This window comes from Clinocottus analis, unplaced genomic scaffold (assembly GCF_023055335.1).
Source record: "Clinocottus analis isolate CAN_PGR_092001 unplaced genomic scaffold, fCliAna1.0.p SCAF_16, whole genome shotgun sequence".
NCBI classification, from domain to species: Eukaryota; Metazoa; Chordata; class Actinopteri; order Perciformes; family Cottidae; genus Clinocottus; species Clinocottus analis.
This window is the reverse complement of record NW_027175887.1, coordinates 5,313,743-5,331,330: the sequence shown is the minus strand read 5'-3', so window position 1 is coordinate 5,331,330 and position 17,588 is coordinate 5,313,743. Positions and strand designations below refer to the sequence as shown.

Sequence of the window (17,588 nt, the reverse complement as noted above, 5' to 3'; positions counted from 1 at the left end):
TTATGGGCGAATACAACACTGCATGCTGTACATGCTGTACCATGCTGTGTTACAATACATTGTGCTCCTAAGTTGCTCCGACATGGAAAAAGGGAGTGTCTCCTCTCCACTTTCCAGTGGGGGCAGTCGACAGTGAAAGAATTAGGGATACAAAAGTCATACAGTGCGTGGATATGTGTGACTGATGTTGGGAGGTTCCCTTGGGAATCTGTCGCCAGCCATCACCTGCAACAATAACATAAACACCTTGAGCAATGCCTGAAGGAATGAAGTCACATTCACGAGTCAGAACAAGAAATGTTCCATCAGGATCTTTACGAAATACATGTACATGTACTGAGCTGCAAAGGGTCCCAGAAGAGCAAAGAATAGAGGGAGTTAATGACAAAATGATATAATTATACACATGCGCCTAATAAAAGTAACGGAAGAACAGCAATTGTGACGAAGTAGACAGTCTGAAAAAAAGATTTCACAACAATGTGCTGCCTTAAATTACACTTAAAAGCATAATACATTTTCTTGAAATCGTCTTAAATCCTTAATCCTTCAACATCCATTCATCGATTATGCAACCTTGCGGGGTATGTCCACATGCAGAGGTTTTATCAATACCATGTCTGACGTGAAATATGCTGACAAAGTTGTCTACTTAATAAATTAATTATTTTAAAGGATTTTGCTAATTAGCACTATTGATGCAGTTTGTACTATTTTGTCCATGTATGTGATATTAGATGGCCTCTCTTTGTGAGAGATCTTGTTTCATGTGGGATAATGTATGCACGCTGCACGGTGGACACGCCCGTGTTTGTGTTGGAACAAGTACTGTGGAGGTGTAATCACACGAGGGAGACTCCATTCACCTCTCTGCAGGATCTGAGAAAAAGGAAACCTGACGCTGCTGTCTCGCACAAGTTGTGTTTAACTCCAAAAGGTAAATATTTCATTACTTTAAATTACAGCAAGATTATAACTTTACCTGTAATCGATTTCTTGGTTATCCTATTTTGTCAAGATGACAACAGTTTCATCCGAGCTTTGTAAATATGCCTCAGGAGTTCTGCCATTGAGGGGAAGAAAATAAGTTTGGTTAAGATTTGTATTTTTCTTTTGACCAAATATGACTTGTGACCGAAATAGTTTGTCTTGTCTTTTAAACAAAAGGAAAATATCTATTTCCTGCACAGCACCTGCTGAATGTTGTCGGTTGTAAGCTTTTTGTTGTTGTTGTAACCTGTTTGTGGAACTACTGTAAACTTTACCTTCTGATCCTTTTGCAGTCAAGATGCCAGAAACCGCAGAAGCTACGTCAGCCACTCTCACCACCAACAGAAACTGCACTATAGAAATATCCAACGTCAGCAGTGGTCACTGCCTCATCAACCCCAAGTAAGTCCATAATTGTATTTACCAAGACGCACAATGTAACACTGTAACAGAAGTACAAATGAACGAGTGACCTGATACAGTGCATGAAAAAAAATAATGTGACGATTGCAATTATGAAGAAGAACATAATTAGCTTCATGCTTCTCCAACATTGTTTTTGACATAAGATAGCAGCTTGGGTGTGTACTCGACAACTTTGAGTACACACTTTCCTTTTCAAAAGGCACAATGTTTTGAAGTGCCTTGAGATCGTGATACCTGATCACAGCTCTAAATCAGCGTCTTGATACTAAATAGTAATAGGAGTAAGCAGTCGTCTCCACAACTTTTGTTCTCGTAATATAGATAAATTACAACTTTCCAGCACAAGTTTGGTATTTCAATGTGATTATCCTGTCTTCTTTAACATTAATTATTGGATTTGGCTGAACATTGACGCCTGTCAGTTTCTTCCACCTCTGCGGGTAAAAAAAGGGGAAATAACTAAAACAAAACAGTAAAGTAGATAGAAATGACCCACGTCTCTGGGAATTTCTACCATACATTTATCTCGCTGTGGCAGGACAGACCATATCTTGGATGGGTGGTTTTCATGTGTGACATCACTTTGCTGAGAACATCCACCTATCCATCATGCAGTGACACACACTGCCTCATTGCACACCGCATGCAGGTACACTCACTGTTGCTTGGAAGTCCACAGCAGTACTTGCACAGTCACACTCCATCCATCAGCATAAGATAGTTCAGGTACCCCGGGAAGCCCAACACTTGAAAAGTACTCCGACAATCTTTTACAAAACTTGCAAAACTCTTGTTTTTCCATCAAAAGTCTGGGAAGTCTGACATGAAAGTTATCAGCTGACCGGTATTGATAGTAAAGATTTGACTCCCCGTTTTCTTGTACAGGGTCTACATGTCAAGTGGTTTCAGTCACCACCCGCCCCAGCCGACGATTCGTCCCACCATGACTGAAGTGTGCTCCTTCACCAAGGACGACCACACTGCCAAAGGCTCTGTCGGCCTGCTGACCTACGACCTGTTCCATATGCAGAGCCGGGTTTGCTCTGAGCGCATGGCCATCATGTTCTCTGTGCCCTTTGACCGCAACTTGTACAAGAACCAGCTGGCCGTGGGCGTGGTTGAGCATTCTCGTGGCTGCGACAAACAACTGTACAACCAGATGTATGATGGGAAAGACCTCAGCAGCTTCACCCGCTCCGAGACAAACGGCAGTGGGCTGGTGTACCAAACTAAATATCTTGATTTAAGGGCGACAATGTCTACTATTGGCAAAGCCATTGTTAAAGTGGAGCTCTATGATAAAATGGGTCAGTAGTTTGCACTTTGTTGCTTTTGTACCCAACAGAATAAATAAACCTAATTTGATTTGACTGCTGCTGCATGTTGACATCTAGAGAAAAAGCCAAAAGGAGAGAAAGACTGATTTTGCTGTCATCTGTACTTTGTGTCCACTGAAAGATATCAATATCTGACAGCCAGCTCATTGATTCTCCATTAGCTAATTTCTCGGGCTTATGTGCATTGTACACTCCCTTTTTCTTTGATCATGGCAATAAAACATTCAGACTCAATGTTTGTGTTGTGTGGGATATGTCTTTCATTATTACTGACAAACAGTAATCATTTCTTAATCTCTTCGCTAGATCCATCCAATTCTAATGAGTAGCAACAGATGGAATATCTGCATAGATGTTTTTTTAATTGGCATGATGACAGTATTGTTCTTCACTGGCTGTGACGCTCTCCATCAGTGTGTCGTGATAGTGTGGGGTTGGAATGCAAGAGAAAGAAAGATGAAGAGTAAAGTATCTCCAGCGAAGTCTGTCTCAACTTGTTAGTGTTCGACTCTTTTGCAATATTCCACAGGAATGAGATAACAAAACCACCTCAGTTTATGGTCTGAATCCAAAAGGAGAAAATGGGTGTGCTGGAAACTGTTCAACTCTTCCACAAACAAGGGTGTGGCGGTTTCATCCCAGAGGGAAAAATACAGGAATCTTGGTTCTCAGCCTTTTGTGTGAGTGATAAATGTGTGTTGAAAGAGGGTGTGGCTGTCATGGGGTTGTGTTACAAAGTGGGAGGGTTTTCCTGGATGATGCCATACATCCTTGTTTAAAAAAAAAGAAAAAATACCGGCAACTCCCTTTCAGGTAACTTCTCCCACTTTAGGACTTGGGAGCACCAACAGAGGTTCTCAGCAGGTAAGTCACAGAGAACATTCGGTAAAAAAAGACTTTAAATAAAGAGCTTGATAAAAGGCAGTAGAGAGAATGGCTCATTAGCTGGAAATAAAAGACTATTTGTAGAAGCATAGAGCAGCCTGATGGGGTATTTGTTTGATTTGTTTCTTTCTAACTGGTGATAAAAGTGGTGATCATTTTCTCTCGTGTTCTCACTCTAACTTCATTATCGCATGCTACTTAGGGCTGTAATTGAAGAAGTGCACTCTAATGAGGCAAAGGGAGTGTGCAGTTATTCTCTGATTGTTCACAACTGTTTTGAAAGCTCATTAGCCTCTTTGAAATGCATCATTCATACCCAGTGCCGGTTCATGTGCACCTTTTGAAGGTCAATGTAATGCCAATACAGCATGTCAGCTGAGCAGCGGTCAGGAAGATATGACGTATTGGAGCTGTGACGCTCAGTGTGTTTCGAGGCGCAGTCACAGCTGTGATGTCGTTCGGTTCAGATGGTTAACACCTAAATTACCTTTTTGTTTTTCAAGCGCATCTCAACGCCCATTCCAACATGACAGAGTCCGCTGAAGCTGTAGCAGCCGATGTGCAGAGCAAGAGAAGTGTTACCATTGAAATCGGGAATGTCACCAACAACTACTGCCTCATCAACCCCAAGTAAGCCCTGGCTTGTCTTTTATTTTAAAGGCATGCAATGTATCATACAGATACAAAAGTGTAATATGTGTGTGTGTGTGTACTTATGGTTAGGGTGTACCTTGAGAATGGGGAGACGTACAACCCACCTCAACCCACAGTGCGCCCCCTAAAGACCGAGGTCTGCACCTTCTCCAAGTCCGGAGGCAAAGCAACCGGCAGCATCGGTGTGCTGACCTACGACCTACTGGAGAGGTCAAAGAACGACTACATTGAGGTTCTGGCCATCATGTTCTCAATCCCATGGGACTACAACCTGTACAAGAACTGGTTTGCAGTGGGCATCTACAAGAAGGGCCGCAACTGCGATAAGGATTTGTTCAAAGAAATGTACTACGAGAAGAAACAGCACGAGCACGGGTTTGCCAGGGAGGAGGCCGTTGGATCAGGAATCAATTATGTGGGCCAATACTTAGATATCAAGGCCACAATGTGTCCCCTGGGCAATGCCATCATGAAGGTGGAGGTGTGGGATAAGCTTTTTACACCCGCGGGCCAATCCTACTAGAGATCCCGAACCAGTATTCCTGTCATGAGTCCCAGCAGCAGAATCTATCCCTCCACCTGAAGCAGACAACATGCATGATTTAACCGATGTATTCCAGCTGACATGTGTCTGTATACCTGGGTATTACCCCTCAGTAAATCTGCTTAAGATCAGAGTTTATTTTGTTTATAAATCCAGGAGGCAATAACCTCATTTTATAGCCAAAGCCTCTCTCTCTGTTTTTATAGCATGAGGTTTTAAAATGGCGTCTTTAGAAATGAGAATCAAAGGATGACTCACCGGAGGACGAGGGCAGATAGCTTAATAAAACACACCGAGAGCTTGTTTGTATTTACCTTGACACTATAGTTTGTGGAATAAAAGAAACCTTTTTTTGCTGAAGCTATTTGTCTCTGTGGTTGTGTGTTGAGCTCGGAAATTGCGAAAATGTGATTCAAAAGTTTTAGATTTGGAAAGAGATGAAGAGTGCAATGTTTCCACGTAGTATGAGAGCAGCGCGGGACACGCCCGGTCTCGTATATCCCTTATTGCTAATACTGCGTTCATGGTACAGCAAACACCATTACATGTGAAAATATAAGACTCTAATCACATTTAAAGAGGTTGGTGGAACATGCATCATATTCAAATAGCTTTTTATAATGCCAAAAAGTTACATGATCGCCATTTCTTTTTAAAATATATCTAATTTTTAGAGCCTATGATTATGACATATGTTTGCATCCTTGCTGTGGATTTCTATTAAGATATTCCTCTGCCTGCTCTGACTTTATTTATGTAACTTGCAGCTAAACTGTAGATCAGAGTAGCGAGTTCAGCAATAAGGATGGACTGATCTGTACTATTCATACAGAAATAATAATAATATATCCTAACTAATGTCTCAACAAGCACATACATAAACAAATCTAAATTACATTCTTGGGGGAATAAACCTTTTCCACACACTCAGTAGTGTTTTGTATCCAGGGCTCGGCCATCCAGGCAGGACCAGAGGAAACACTGAAACCTCTTCAGTTATCTGGTTATTGTTCCAAACTTTTTATGAAACAGTATCCTCAAGGAAAAAAATAATAAATATGTTAGCTTTTTTGTTGTTGTTGTTGTTGTTGTTGTTGCAATTGTGATCCTGGCAGGTTCTGCGATGTCGTGGTGAAAGAGACATAAGTGAACTCAGGTAAACGAACCCCATTATTTTTGGACTGCTCAGCAACTCATTACGCTTCCTGAACGCGTTTATAATTCTTTAATTGGTGAGAAAGGACAATCCTGACGCGTTATCTCATCATCTAGCAACTTGTTTTGCGGCGGCGGCACAGCCAATTTCGAGGAGAAACAGTCATTAACCTCGGGAGACTGGTGGGGATCCGAGGCAGGAGGCAGCGTCGGCTCATAATTTACATCACAGGCAGCGCGATCAGGTTCCCTTGCTTCTATTCAGCATCTCAACACGGCGCTCCTGATCGTGTTTTCCCGTTAGATTCTTGATGCCTTTGCTGCATTAACTGTTCCAGCCACAAAGCAGCCCAGATCAAAGGTTTTTTTACCCACCACCGCCGCTGGATTTGCATAAAAGCCATACATAATATAGAGGCATAAACTAGGCCTGTTTGGGCTCAACGCCTGAAGCATTGTTGAGTAGTGTATCACGGAAATGAAAGACGGTCCCTATAAACAGATGAGGGACACTAAGCAGGAACGTTTGTTCGTCACAGCTTTAAAATGATAAGTTCCCACACATTCCTTTCATTCTTCTCTGTCGATCTCTTCTCTGTGTTTCCTATACCTGCGCATAAGTCCTCTTTCATGTTTTGGATCAAATTGTTCCCCGTGTGCATTTGTGAGGGAGTGCTTTTGTGTTTGTGTCTGCGTTTGTACGTACAGTAAATGTGTGTACTGTACGCTTTCTGATGAGCATCTCTGCGTGTTGGGGAACGTGCCGCCATGCATACAGAGATGGATTCTTTTTTTTATATATCAAATGCATTATTTTGTACATTATGCAATTTCTTTTTAGCAGATCTGAATAAATTGGAATTAGACTTCTTAAACTGGGAATACAAAAAATGGTGCAAAATGTATTTTCCAGTGTAGATAAACTTAAGAAGCGCAGCTTTGGTGGATTGAATCTGAAGCCTTTTTACCACTAAACAGCGACGACGCTAGCTGTTTGTCATGGCAAACGCGTCTGTCTAAAGCCCTCCTGGATGAGAAGAGGGAGGGAGGTGAATGAGTGAAGGTTCTCCAACACAATCTCTCTTTTCTCGAGACAACAATCAGCGGATCCCACTAAAACAACAGTGAGGCCCCGGCTAAAGCAACTGTGAGGGGATGAGCAGAGGAGAGAAGAAAAAAACAGAAAAAATGATATACAGATTTTAACTTGTACATCCTTTTCCAGCCCTTTCAGATTTTGCAAGCATTTTGTTTGGTGTTTCTGTATTCTTAAAACACTGTGTTGAATAGATGCTGTAGTTGAGTAGAAGAGTGGACAACAGCCAGCATCTCTCTCTCTTTGTATTTTAAGTCTTTATTTATCATCACCACCAAATTGCACAGCGGCTGATCTTCAGATCATTTCTCAGATTCTCAAAGCCGAGCAGTGCATTAACTGGGTCCGATCGTAATCTAGCTGCATTAGAAAAACTAGCTTGGAAGATTCTTTTCCAGCTAGTTTGAATTCCCGTCTTTCTATTTGCTTTGAAACGAAGCCGAGAACTATTATTGTATTGTACGTCGGCTCAAACTGGGTGTATCCAAACAGGAGCTTGAAACGAGAGAATTTGAATAACCTGGGGTTTGGGTGCGAGCTGCAGCCCTTTAACAGCCTAAACCACCGCACAACCACCCGCACATCAGCAGTATAACACAGATACTTCTCTCATGGAAGTATACTCAAAAGGTGCCATTTGTGTGACTGCTTTCAACTACTGAATGTGCTCTCAAACACTGCCATCTAGAGGCCCAGATGTCGGATATCAAGTGGACTCACACAGTTTACAGCACTCAAGGCATGCTGTGATAAAAGCACTGTATAGCACAGTGACAGTCAAATACAATGTGAACATACAGAGTTCACTGACTTCAAGTTGAAAAGTTGTGATTGTGTCCATAGAAACCTCCTCATTATTAGCAGACAGGTATTAAGGTGTGTCCGCCCCTCTTCTCCTGCTATCCCTGGCCCTCAACAGGTCTTGACATCCAGCAGGGTCCTGGCCCTTGAATAGTTCCCTCTGTGTCTTGCTGGCAACAGGCCCCCGCAGCCGGGTCATTGGAGCTCAGTTACAGGCCTCGGTCAGGTTCCCCACCAGAGAGTCCTGGGTAAAAACAATAAATAGATCAGATGGAGTTGCTCTGTTTGTTTTGTTTTTCAAAAGGTTCAGTGGGTCCTTTATTGGCGGACTGTCCGTAATTAGTTTGGATGAGATGTGAGGGTTGAAGATCATGTTGTTCCTCGCAGGCTTTGGAATTTGCCTCATGTTACTTTGTTGTTTTGTAAATCCTCATTGTGCAGATGTGTTTCATGTAACCATAAAGATAACGTGAAGGAGAACTCGACAGTTCTCTACTCTACACTTCATTATATTAAATGATCTGCCACAAAGCGTCTTTCTCACTGCCTCTAAGGCTGAAATGGATATTGTTTTCAACCCTAATTCAATTCAAAGTAAATGGCCTTCATGTCATCACCCAACCCCAAATGACTTTGAGATTGTACTTCATTTGACAAGAGCATCAAGTGAGTCAAAGCATGTCACCTGAAAGGACAAGAGCAATGGTGGTCACATGATGTCATGGAAATGAAGCTGTTGTTTTTCATTTGAAGATCCAAGATAACAATGCAAACACCACACAACGTTACTGAGAACATGTCTGATGAACCCACACAGAAGACTTACGTGGTTCCTCTCCGGCTCCAGAGCTTTAGAACGAGCTTCAGCTCTTTGTCTCCATATTCCAACTTCACTGGTCTTTTTGTTCGCTCTCATGCTCTCTTCTCAGGTCCCTTCAGTCCCTTTAAAGTCAATCCCCCAAAATGATCATGAACATGATAAGTATTCTGCTGTTGATATCGTTTGTTGCTGTTACCAGCTTTGAGGTAATCTCCCGGAGCAGTATGCAATGTTTCAACTTCCTGATTCACATTTTCCCAGCTCCCTCTGGTTGTTTCTCAGGTAACTCTTCCTTCAACTTGTCCAGCTGCAGCTCCTGGCCTCGCTTCTTTTTTCCCTGGTTTAAATCTCTCTGGATCTTTGTGTTGACCTTCACAGGCTGCCGCAGGTCCTGATACTTTTCCATTATGGTAAAAGAAGTGAGGTAAGAACTGCCCCGTGGTAAATGATCAGCTGGCAGGGGAACACGGTTGTTCATGCTCCGTATTTCTTTGAGTTCATTCTGACTGATGGAGCAGCTGATGTCAAACCTACTCGGTGTCATCCAGCTGCAGGGTCAGCGTTGACACAGCAGTGCCAGCTGTTTGGATCCCGCACAACAAAGTAATTACTCGTGTCACACTGAATGACTCGCATCGGTGGACGTGATCTTTTAATTTTCGTCAAGTCTGGCAAAAGTCAAGTCTGGAAGTGCTCTGGTAAACTAGTCGGTAAGTTCAAAACAAGAAAATAAACAGATTTTTGGAAAGAAAGAAGTCTGAAACAAATCGATAACCCATCGATATTTTGGCACAGACTCCAGGAAGCTGACGTTCTCTGGCCACGTGTGGAGGTTGACCAGCGGACACCATGGATGCTGCTGATGAATGCGCCTCCGTAAGAAGCAGTGAAGCTGACGCTGTCCGCCACGTCCTACTCCCTCAGCCAAAAGTCCCCAGCAACACCACAGAGTCTGCCAAAGGGACCAGCAGTGCATGTGCAGATGCCCTGCCCTGCTGTCTCTCCATCCACTCTGGCAGATCTCCGGGCCATAGCGGTCATCGGCTCCCTAAGATGAGCAGACCCAGAGGCCCCGGCAGAGGCTGCAGAGCCAAAAGCTGCTGCTGGAGACGCTCTCAGGTGTGATCGCCACTGCAGAGAGAGACAGGTCTCTGAAGTGTCTACATACGTATACGGGATGTATTTAACACATGTAAAATTGACGTTTTGGCATTGGTAGTTTGTTATTTGTTTGTGATATTTGAGGCACGATGACCACAAAGTAAAACTGAAACACTGTTTGGCTTCAGTTTCTTTTCATGATCATCATTGTTAAATCATTAAGCAATAATGAAATCGATGTATGACTGCGTTTGTTATTGATTAGTTTTTTCTATGTTGTTGTGTCTTTGTCCTTGTTTTAAAATAAATATAATAATTAACTTCATCAATTACACTCATCTGATGATTCATTTGGTGTCCAAACTTCCTTATTTGTCAATCAAAACTAACTTCTGTCAGTTTTTACATTACACAATATATATATCTGCAGAACTCCAGATATCCCATATGTTGCCACGTCCATTTCAGGGAGCTGTACCGAGCCCACAGCATCGAGTCATCCATCTTCAGTGTCAGCACACATCGTTGAAAGTGAGGCCAGTGGCAACGAGTTCGGATCCGCTGATGTATATACAATTTGATGCATCTCAACGTGTTGTGTAATTGTGCTGTGGCATTGCTGAGGGACAGGAGAATAACCTATTGGCCTCGTGTACTCCCTTAGAGGACTCCTAGCAGTAGTATACACAGTACTGTTGCTTTGTCCAGATTTACCCATTCAGGCGACACATGTACACATAAAGGCTTACAGATGAGCTATTTGTCTGCACACAAAGATAAACTGTGGATCAACCAAAGTAAAACACTGTTGCTTCAGAAGACAACGGAAACTTTAAATTAACCTTTAATTAAGAGGCAATTTTATTTTCTGCTGCTACTGAGGCACAAAGCAGACGGTCACTACGTCACATCGAGCCACTAGAGGGCAGTGTTTCCAAACACAAACTCATGCACTGTATATTGACTGTGGGTCTTCAACTTGTTTACTGAACACCCAAACACATTGTTTCCTGGAACATTGGATGCAATGTGTCTCAAGAAACATGATGGAGATTGTTTTTCAGCTCATATCTTGCATAATGTCATCAGAAATGTGTTTTTGGCCTTCTGCAACAGAAAGGAGTAACAACAAACTGGATGAGATCAGGAGGGGGTGGGGACGAGGATGACCCGACATCCAGAGAGGAAGAAGGTCACCGAACACACTTTCCCACCCAGCCCTGCCAGACGCACACACGCATACACACAAACACACAACCACAGGCCCACCCTGCAGTGTTGTCTTTGCCAGATGAGGGTGTGATACATGACTGCTGTCACTGCTTCCTTTACTACACCAGCACTTGTGCAGCGCAGCAACTACACCACAATATACTGCTCACTGAAGATCCAGCGTAACACTACCTGAGGCTCAAAGCAATGCCATCTGCACTGCACTCCAGGGGAAGGAGTGTTTCATCAAATGCTGACAAAGGTTAAAGGGTACTTTTGCCAGAATGAAACTGCGACGCAGTTCATATATTTTAGTGAAGAAAAAGAGCAGAACTGAACACAATCTGCTGCTTTCGTGTTATGGTTGCTTAAAACAAAATGAGAAACAACTTTAATGGCTTTCATTCCTCCGACAGTCTGAGTGAGTAAGAATAAGTAACAGTCGACAATCCAACCACAGATTTAATTGTAGAAAATATGAAAAAGGTATATAAAAATACATACAGTAAATGGTGTGAGAACAGCCAGAAGATGCTGTCTCACACGGTACAGTAAGTCCACTAAGTTCTGACATCGGCATAATTATAACACATTCTATAAATACACATTTTGAGACAAAAATGAAAGCAATTCACAATGGCTTCATCGTCATTCAAAACTGAACGGAACATAAACACATTTTCATGATTCAGGCGAAAGACAACACTTATATCTTCTTGTCGTTGCTCAGTGTTTATCGCGAGGATGTACAGACATCTCTGTGTCTGACTGTCTGACCTAGAGAGAGATGTTAAAACAACTTAATGAGTTTAGCTCATCATGGGATCATGAGGATTGTCGGCGTTTGGACCGAGGAAAAAGTGCTGAAGGATTTCTTGTGTTTCGAAAAATAGACAATACTAGGAAAAGAAATCTCCCTTTCTGGGCATTGTGTCCCATCTGTGACCTCTGACCCCAAACGCCACAACTCACATAACCAGATCCATGCATCACGCTGCGCTCATGTTCCTGTGCTTTCTGTGCACACACAGAGGACCCAAACATGGACACATAGCTGGATCGACTTCACACTGACAAACAGTCGAGGTTGCACATGTCCTTTGCGTACGAGCTGCACTTTGTCGAGTTAGTGGCTCAAAGCAGGTTAAGTTTGAGTGGCTGAGGAGAGTTCAGGGGCTCGGTAATAAAACATTACCTTGTCTTTGAGCAACACAACTACTGTCCAACACAACGAGGAGAGTCAACACATACACATTTTACATTTACCTTTGCAAGCTTCGCAGCTTTTGTCGTCAAAACCCTGAATACTGGGTTCTCCAGTAACAATGAATGCAGTGTCTGCAAATTGGACGTGACCAGTAGACCCATGTTCAGATCTGGAGAGGAGTGATTCGAAAACAAGGCTTGTCTCGCAGCACGTCACAGGAACGTAGAGTGACGTAGATTTGGTCACGATGTGTCTCCGTTAGCATCGGGGAGGTTGTTATTGACACAATCATCGCGATGCCGCCGATTATGACGTTCACTCTTAGTAATCGGCGTCATCTCCTGAAGCGGGGTTCCTCCGTGGCTCGTATCTCAGATGTCTCAGTGCTTTGCGAGGTCACTGGTGAGATAAAAAAAAAAAAACGCAGCTGCGGCGAGTGTGTGAACGGGCTGTGGCCCTCAGGTCGGGAAAAGGGGAAAACGTAACGTTCTTGCCGATTTTGAGAAGAGTCGAGAGATTCGGGACTTTCAGGAGCTTCCGTCCCCGTTCTTGGTCTTGAGCACCACGAGGCCGACCATGACCGGGATCAGGCAGATGGGAGTTATCACCAGGGCAAAGACGATGACCGGCGGCGGGTCGCTGAGCTCCTCTGAGGGACAATCCTTGAAGAAGCTGGAGTGAATGTTCACAAAGATCTGCTCCATCAGCGGGTTGGGCCACGGGATCTCGAGACAGTCGGATATCTCCTCTGTGCAGAGGCTGAGGTTACTGTACAAACTGCAGTGTGGAGACAGGGAGTGTGCAGAAGATGATTCAGACATCAGCAAATATTTAACAATGTTGTTCATGTTAAAATGAATTAACTGCAAATACAAACACACACACACACACACACACACACACACACACTGCTTACCCGCTCACATTGCTCCAAGTGCACCAGTCAGTGCTGTTCAGTGATGTCATCGTGGTGTAAAAATTGTCGAGACATAAACGTTTGAGCAGGGTGGAAAGGCAACTCATCGTTGGTGCACCGTAAAACTCGTCACAGAGGCTGCAGTAGTCGTTACAATAGTGAGAATTATTCCCACATGCTGCTTGAATGAAAGAGTTAGAGAGAGAAAGAGACATTGAGATGAGAAAATGACGCTAGAAATTGTGCTGGACATTTTCAAAAGAAGATGTGTACACAGAGGGACATTATTATGTGACAATGTAGTATGTCGTCAAGTCTGCCACCTACCAAATGACAAGGTCGAGTCTCCGTGAGTGGCATCTTGAACAGAGAAGAAAGAGATGTTTAGATTGAAAACGTTACATCAAGAAGTAAAAGGCAGTTGCCATAAACTTTCTTTAAATCTGTCTTGTAAGGTCTTTAACGCAGTTCAATAAATAAGTCCATCAAAGACACACATCCTAGCAAATTCCACGGCAAAGAGTATTGTAGTAGCTCATGAGTTCACATGTCTGATACTGAGGCATTTGCAGCTGTAGAAGGGAGACCACACACTCACCGCAGAGAAAGGAGAGGAATACCCCAATGAAACCAAGTGCTCCCTTCATGTCAGACAAAAATGAATAAAGGTGCGTTTTCCCCAACCGGTGACCATATATAATAAAGCTAAACTTCCTAGACTGTGTACAGCGAGGCATAACAGGAAACCCGACAGGATGGACGAGTCGCAGTGTAACCTTCGGTTACCAGATGTCCAAACAGTGTTACCCGCGGTTACCAGATGTTCTCCGAAGATCTGTGTGACGGCCCTGCGCCTTGGCAGCCGCTCTTCCCCTCTCCAACACACGTTTCCTGAGGATTTTCTTCCTTTTTTAACGGGGTGGAGGCAACGAAGATTGTCCTCTCCATTCTCCCAAATAAAAGGGAGCACACCCAAGCTGGGCTGGACTCACATCTGAAAACCCTTTACTCTTTAACTCTTGTTCTGCTTTTTAGTCTCAGTTTCTCACAGTCGAAGGCCTGGCCAGCTCACAGCATGTGATTTATTTGCCTTTTGGGCTGCCTCTGCCAAATAGGAAACATAAGTAAACATTTAGGGCTTTGCTTTTTTGGGGTGGATGTAATCATGACTCTGCACGGTGTGCTGGGCAGACAGCGATGATTTCCTGTTTTGCTTGATTAATAAAGAAAGAAGAAGTTATTAGTCAGCTGACCAGCTGTTTGAAAAGCCGACTAACTGATGCATCCAAAACAAGTGTTAGATCCGATGAGGGCTACATCTGTGCGGTAGTTCCCTGTCATCACTCACCACTTTAAAGAGCTCCATGAGAGAGGTGGTTTCATTGATTGAAGGAAAAATGGAATGTGCGGTGGTTTTCTCACGATCAACTTGTTAATTTATGTCACTGAATCCACATGTTGGGCCTCTCACAACATCTGTTTGCAGAGCAGCATTTTGATTTAGTAATGACATCAGGAAATGTGTCTTTTCAGCAGAGGAGGAGCTCCGAGTTAGGGGGGGGGGGGGGAAGGGGGAGTTGGCAGGGAAAGGAGGGGGGGACAGTCAGGGGAGAGGAGAAAAAAAAAAAAAAGGAAGGCACAAGAGGAGGAACAGTGAACGGGGCGCCGCTCCAAAGTTGCAGTTGTTTCACAACCCGGAGTTCATGCGTTGATCGCAGACGTTGCATGGGGTGAATGACGAACAAATTCAGGAAGTTGAGCCAGGTGGGGTCTTTTCATAATGAGGTTTGAATTAACCTTTGACCCGAACCCACTACGGGCCTGGTGTCTACTGCTGTTGACCCCTCACTGGTGGAGACCTCCCCGGGAGTTTGTCTCACACGAGGAGATCTTGGCAGAAGCCAGGATCTCTGTGTTCTGCTCTCTGTGTCACTTTCAGGCCAAATAAATGAGTTTAAAGAACTGATCCAAAACAATCCCCGAGGGCCCTCAAATATATAATCCCTGTTTGTAACTGTAAAACATAGAACAGGGAAATTACTTTCATGTATTTCTGCTAAATTAATAAAAGTGAGATTAAATCAAAACCGGATTATTAACAGATGTAATTTGTTAGGGAGACATGTAGTTTACAGTCTATAATTAAGTGTAAAAGATAACAGGCATAATCTTACTGGCAACCGCCATCTCTGTTGAGTGATACCCTGTAGAGAAAAAAGATGATGTCAGTCAAAGTATGCACGATCATGTGAAAAATGTTTCTTAAATACACATACGGTACCTATCGTTGTGGCCGGTTGCGCCGCCAACTTTTCATCAACCAGGCAAACAACTGGTGTGCATCCTGATATAAGAGAAATACAATGACAGGGGAACAGAATATTGAATTAAAGATGTAAACTAAAAACATTTGTACATGTATTCAGTTGAAATATGATAAGCATGTGTATCTAAATATTAGATCTTGTGAAAGTAGAGGAGGCGAAGGAAGTAACAGGAGTACGCTGTAGGGAGTGAAGAGGTCAATGCATCCTCCCTTTGTCTGTCACTCTTTTGAGAAAATCTCAATAAATTAAACTCATAGGACGAATAAACGTACCTTACATTTGCCTCACAAGATTATATTCAACAAATAGGAGCAAATAATAACAACAACCTGAAGCATGAAATCCACTGTCATGATTTGGTGATCACAGTCTCCACAGATACTGTAACACAAACTCTTCTTTAAGAACAAATGTGTGGAGGCAGCTTGGTTTAAAATCACTCTTTGGCCCTTAAACCAAACTGTTCAAGTATAAAACTCAATCATAAGACTCGCTAAGCTCCTTTCTAAAAGCCACTCAATCATTGAAAGCCCCTGAGCATTCCTCTTGAGAGGTGAGATAGAGGGCAAAGAGAGAAGTCATATCATGTAAGAGTAAAGAAACGGACAGTACAAATTGTCTACTTACCCCAGATGAGAAGATTTAAAAAACACCCAGAAATCATAAGTGAGAAACTAGTGGCTGTCATTCTGCCTGACAACGCTCTGTTCGTCTTCCCTGGTGGGTAGGGATTACATATCTCAACCTTTTTGCAGGAAGGCTCTATAAAACAACAGGAAGCCCTCATTTCCTAGGATGGGCGGATTTACAACAATGGGACAGAGAGCCTGTGATAAGGTTAAAACTACTGTGGTCCACCGGTGCACCACCATCACTCTCTCTCTCTCTCTCTCTCTCTCTCTCTCTCTCTCTCTCTCTCTCTCTCTCTCTCTCTCTCTCTCTCTCTCCCTCTCTCTCTTTATTTGTTTCTTTCTCTCATCCCACCCTCTGAGTTACAACAGAAGGAGAGAAGTTGAGGAAAGCCCCACCCTCTCTTTTTCTCTCTCTTTCTCTCTGCCTCTACCTTTTCCTTTAATTTATGCTTTCATCAATACGTGAAATATTTGGCAATAATGGGTGTACACATGTGGACAAATAGCATGTGAGCAGTCTTGGACTACAAGGATTCATGCTGCAACTACTTATCGTTCCTGCCGTAGACGTTTGAACAGACATGCGTTGCTTGGTCATTTCTCGGGTGCAATTGTACTTCCTGTCAGCTGATGTCATCCGCAACAGGAACTAAACCACCAGGGTTGCTTCTCGTAACTGTTTCCGATGAAGCCAGCGAAACCACTTTCCTTGGCTGTCGATACGGCTCCGTTGGCTCCATCGGACCGTGTTCAGCACACACTGGGGGCCGCTTCGCTGCAGAGTGTGACGTTGTCGAGATGAGTGTCGGCACCTCCGACTCTGAGGCCATGGTTCTCTGACGGAAAAATGGTGGATCGCTCCCTCTGGGTTGGGAGTGAGTCACTGCCCCAATCGAGGGAGTTCAAGTATCTCAGGTTCTTGTTTCTGAATGAGGGTGAGAGATGGACTGGCGGTTTGGTGGGGTGTCTACAGTGATGCAAGCGTTTACCCAGACCGGTACGGTAAAGACGGACCTGAGCCGGTCGCAAAGCTCTGAATATTCCAGTCCAGCTGCATTACGACCCTCCTGGTCGTCAGCTTTGGGTAGTGTCTTGGATACAAGTGGCCAAAATGAGCTTCCTCCGTGTGAGGCCTGAGCTCAGCCTCATAGATAGGGTGAGGATCTCAGGCATCCGGAGGGAGTTCGGAGTGGAGCAGCTGCTCCTCTTCTCCGAAAGGGGCCAGCCGAGGTGGTTCGGTCATTGCATCAGGATGCCTCCTGGATGCCTCTCTTTGGAGGTTTTCTGGGCATGTCCAATGGGCAAGAGGCCCCAAGAACACGCTGTATGGATTATATATCTCGTCTGTCCTGGGAATGCCTCAGGGTGGAGAGACGGACGTCAGGAATACCCTGCTGCAGCGAAAGACGCTGGACGAATGGACAGACGGAAGAACGGATGAATGGGTGAATGTGCGTTTACATGCAGAATAATCTATAATGAGAT

General features: G+C 43.7%; 3 protein-coding genes across 5 annotated transcripts; 2 read left to right on the top strand and 1 right to left on the bottom strand.

The window, feature by feature from the left end:
- The first annotated feature begins 862 nt into the window (after nucleotides 1-862).
- Nucleotides 863-2,977, top strand: LOC137787055 (bryoporin-like). The gene is made up of 3 exons (XM_068579267.1): nucleotides 863-937; nucleotides 1,284-1,392; nucleotides 2,302-2,977. The coding sequence occupies exons 2-3, from the start codon at nucleotides 1,289-1,291 to the stop codon at nucleotides 2,729-2,731; spliced, it is 534 nt and encodes a 177-aa protein (XP_068435368.1). The 5' UTR covers nucleotides 863-937; nucleotides 1,284-1,288; the 3' UTR covers nucleotides 2,732-2,977.
- Nucleotides 2,978-3,576: 599 nt separating this feature from the next.
- apnl (actinoporin-like protein) lies at nucleotides 3,577-5,184 on the top strand. Its single transcript, XM_068579195.1, has 3 exons — nucleotides 3,577-3,617; nucleotides 4,142-4,268; nucleotides 4,362-5,184. The coding sequence occupies exons 2-3, from the start codon at nucleotides 4,165-4,167 to the stop codon at nucleotides 4,813-4,815; spliced, it is 558 nt and encodes a 185-aa protein (XP_068435296.1). The 5' UTR covers nucleotides 3,577-3,617; nucleotides 4,142-4,164; the 3' UTR covers nucleotides 4,816-5,184.
- A 6,322-nt stretch (nucleotides 5,185-11,506) lies between these two features.
- On the bottom strand, nucleotides 11,507-16,963 carry ramp2 (receptor (G protein-coupled) activity modifying protein 2). Of its 3 annotated transcripts, none has more exons than XM_068577858.1 (6): nucleotides 16,721-16,963; nucleotides 15,426-15,488; nucleotides 15,319-15,348; nucleotides 13,472-13,504; nucleotides 13,145-13,322; nucleotides 11,507-13,005 (listed from the first exon to the last, which is right to left on the bottom strand). In XM_068577858.1, exons 3-6 carry the CDS (start codon nucleotides 15,329-15,331, stop codon nucleotides 12,756-12,758), a joined length of 474 nt encoding a protein of 157 aa, XP_068433959.1. In that variant the 5' UTR covers nucleotides 15,332-15,348; nucleotides 15,426-15,488; nucleotides 16,721-16,963; the 3' UTR covers nucleotides 11,507-12,755. The 3 variants fall into 3 exon arrangements, with proteins under 3 accessions (XP_068433959.1, XP_068433957.1, XP_068433958.1); XM_068577856.1 differs by lacking the exon at nucleotides 16,721-16,963 and adding an exon at nucleotides 16,099-16,185; XM_068577857.1 differs by lacking the exons at nucleotides 15,319-15,348; nucleotides 15,426-15,488; nucleotides 16,721-16,963 and adding an exon at nucleotides 13,743-14,977.
- Nucleotides 16,964-17,588: the final 625 nt, after the last annotated feature.

Bases quoted from the DNA above. Each gene is read 5' to 3' on its own strand.
- apnl (XM_068579195.1), top strand. From the start codon at position 4,165: ATGACAGAGTCCGCTGAAGCTGTAGCAGCCGATGTGCAGAGCAAGAGA. The intron at 4,269-4,361 runs GTAAGCCCTGGC...ACTTATGGTTAG, and splicing joins TACTGCCTCATCAACCCCAA to GGTGTACCTTGAGAATGGGG.
- LOC137787055 (XM_068579267.1), top strand. From the start codon at position 1,289: ATGCCAGAAACCGCAGAAGCTACGTCAGCCACTCTCACCACCAACAGA. The intron at 1,393-2,301 runs GTAAGTCCATAA...TTTCTTGTACAG, and splicing joins CACTGCCTCATCAACCCCAA to GGTCTACATGTCAAGTGGTT.
- ramp2 (XM_068577856.1), bottom strand. From the start codon at position 16,159: ATGACAGCCACTAGTTTCTCACTTATGATTTCTGGGTGTTTTTTAAAT. The intron at 13,323-13,471 runs GTAGGTGGCAGA...TCATTCAAGCAG, and splicing joins AGACTCGACCTTGTCATTTG to CATGTGGGAATAATTCTCAC. The intron at 13,006-13,144 runs GTAAGCAGTGTG...TCCACACTGCAG, and splicing joins ACTTGGAGCAATGTGAGCGG to TTTGTACAGTAACCTCAGCC.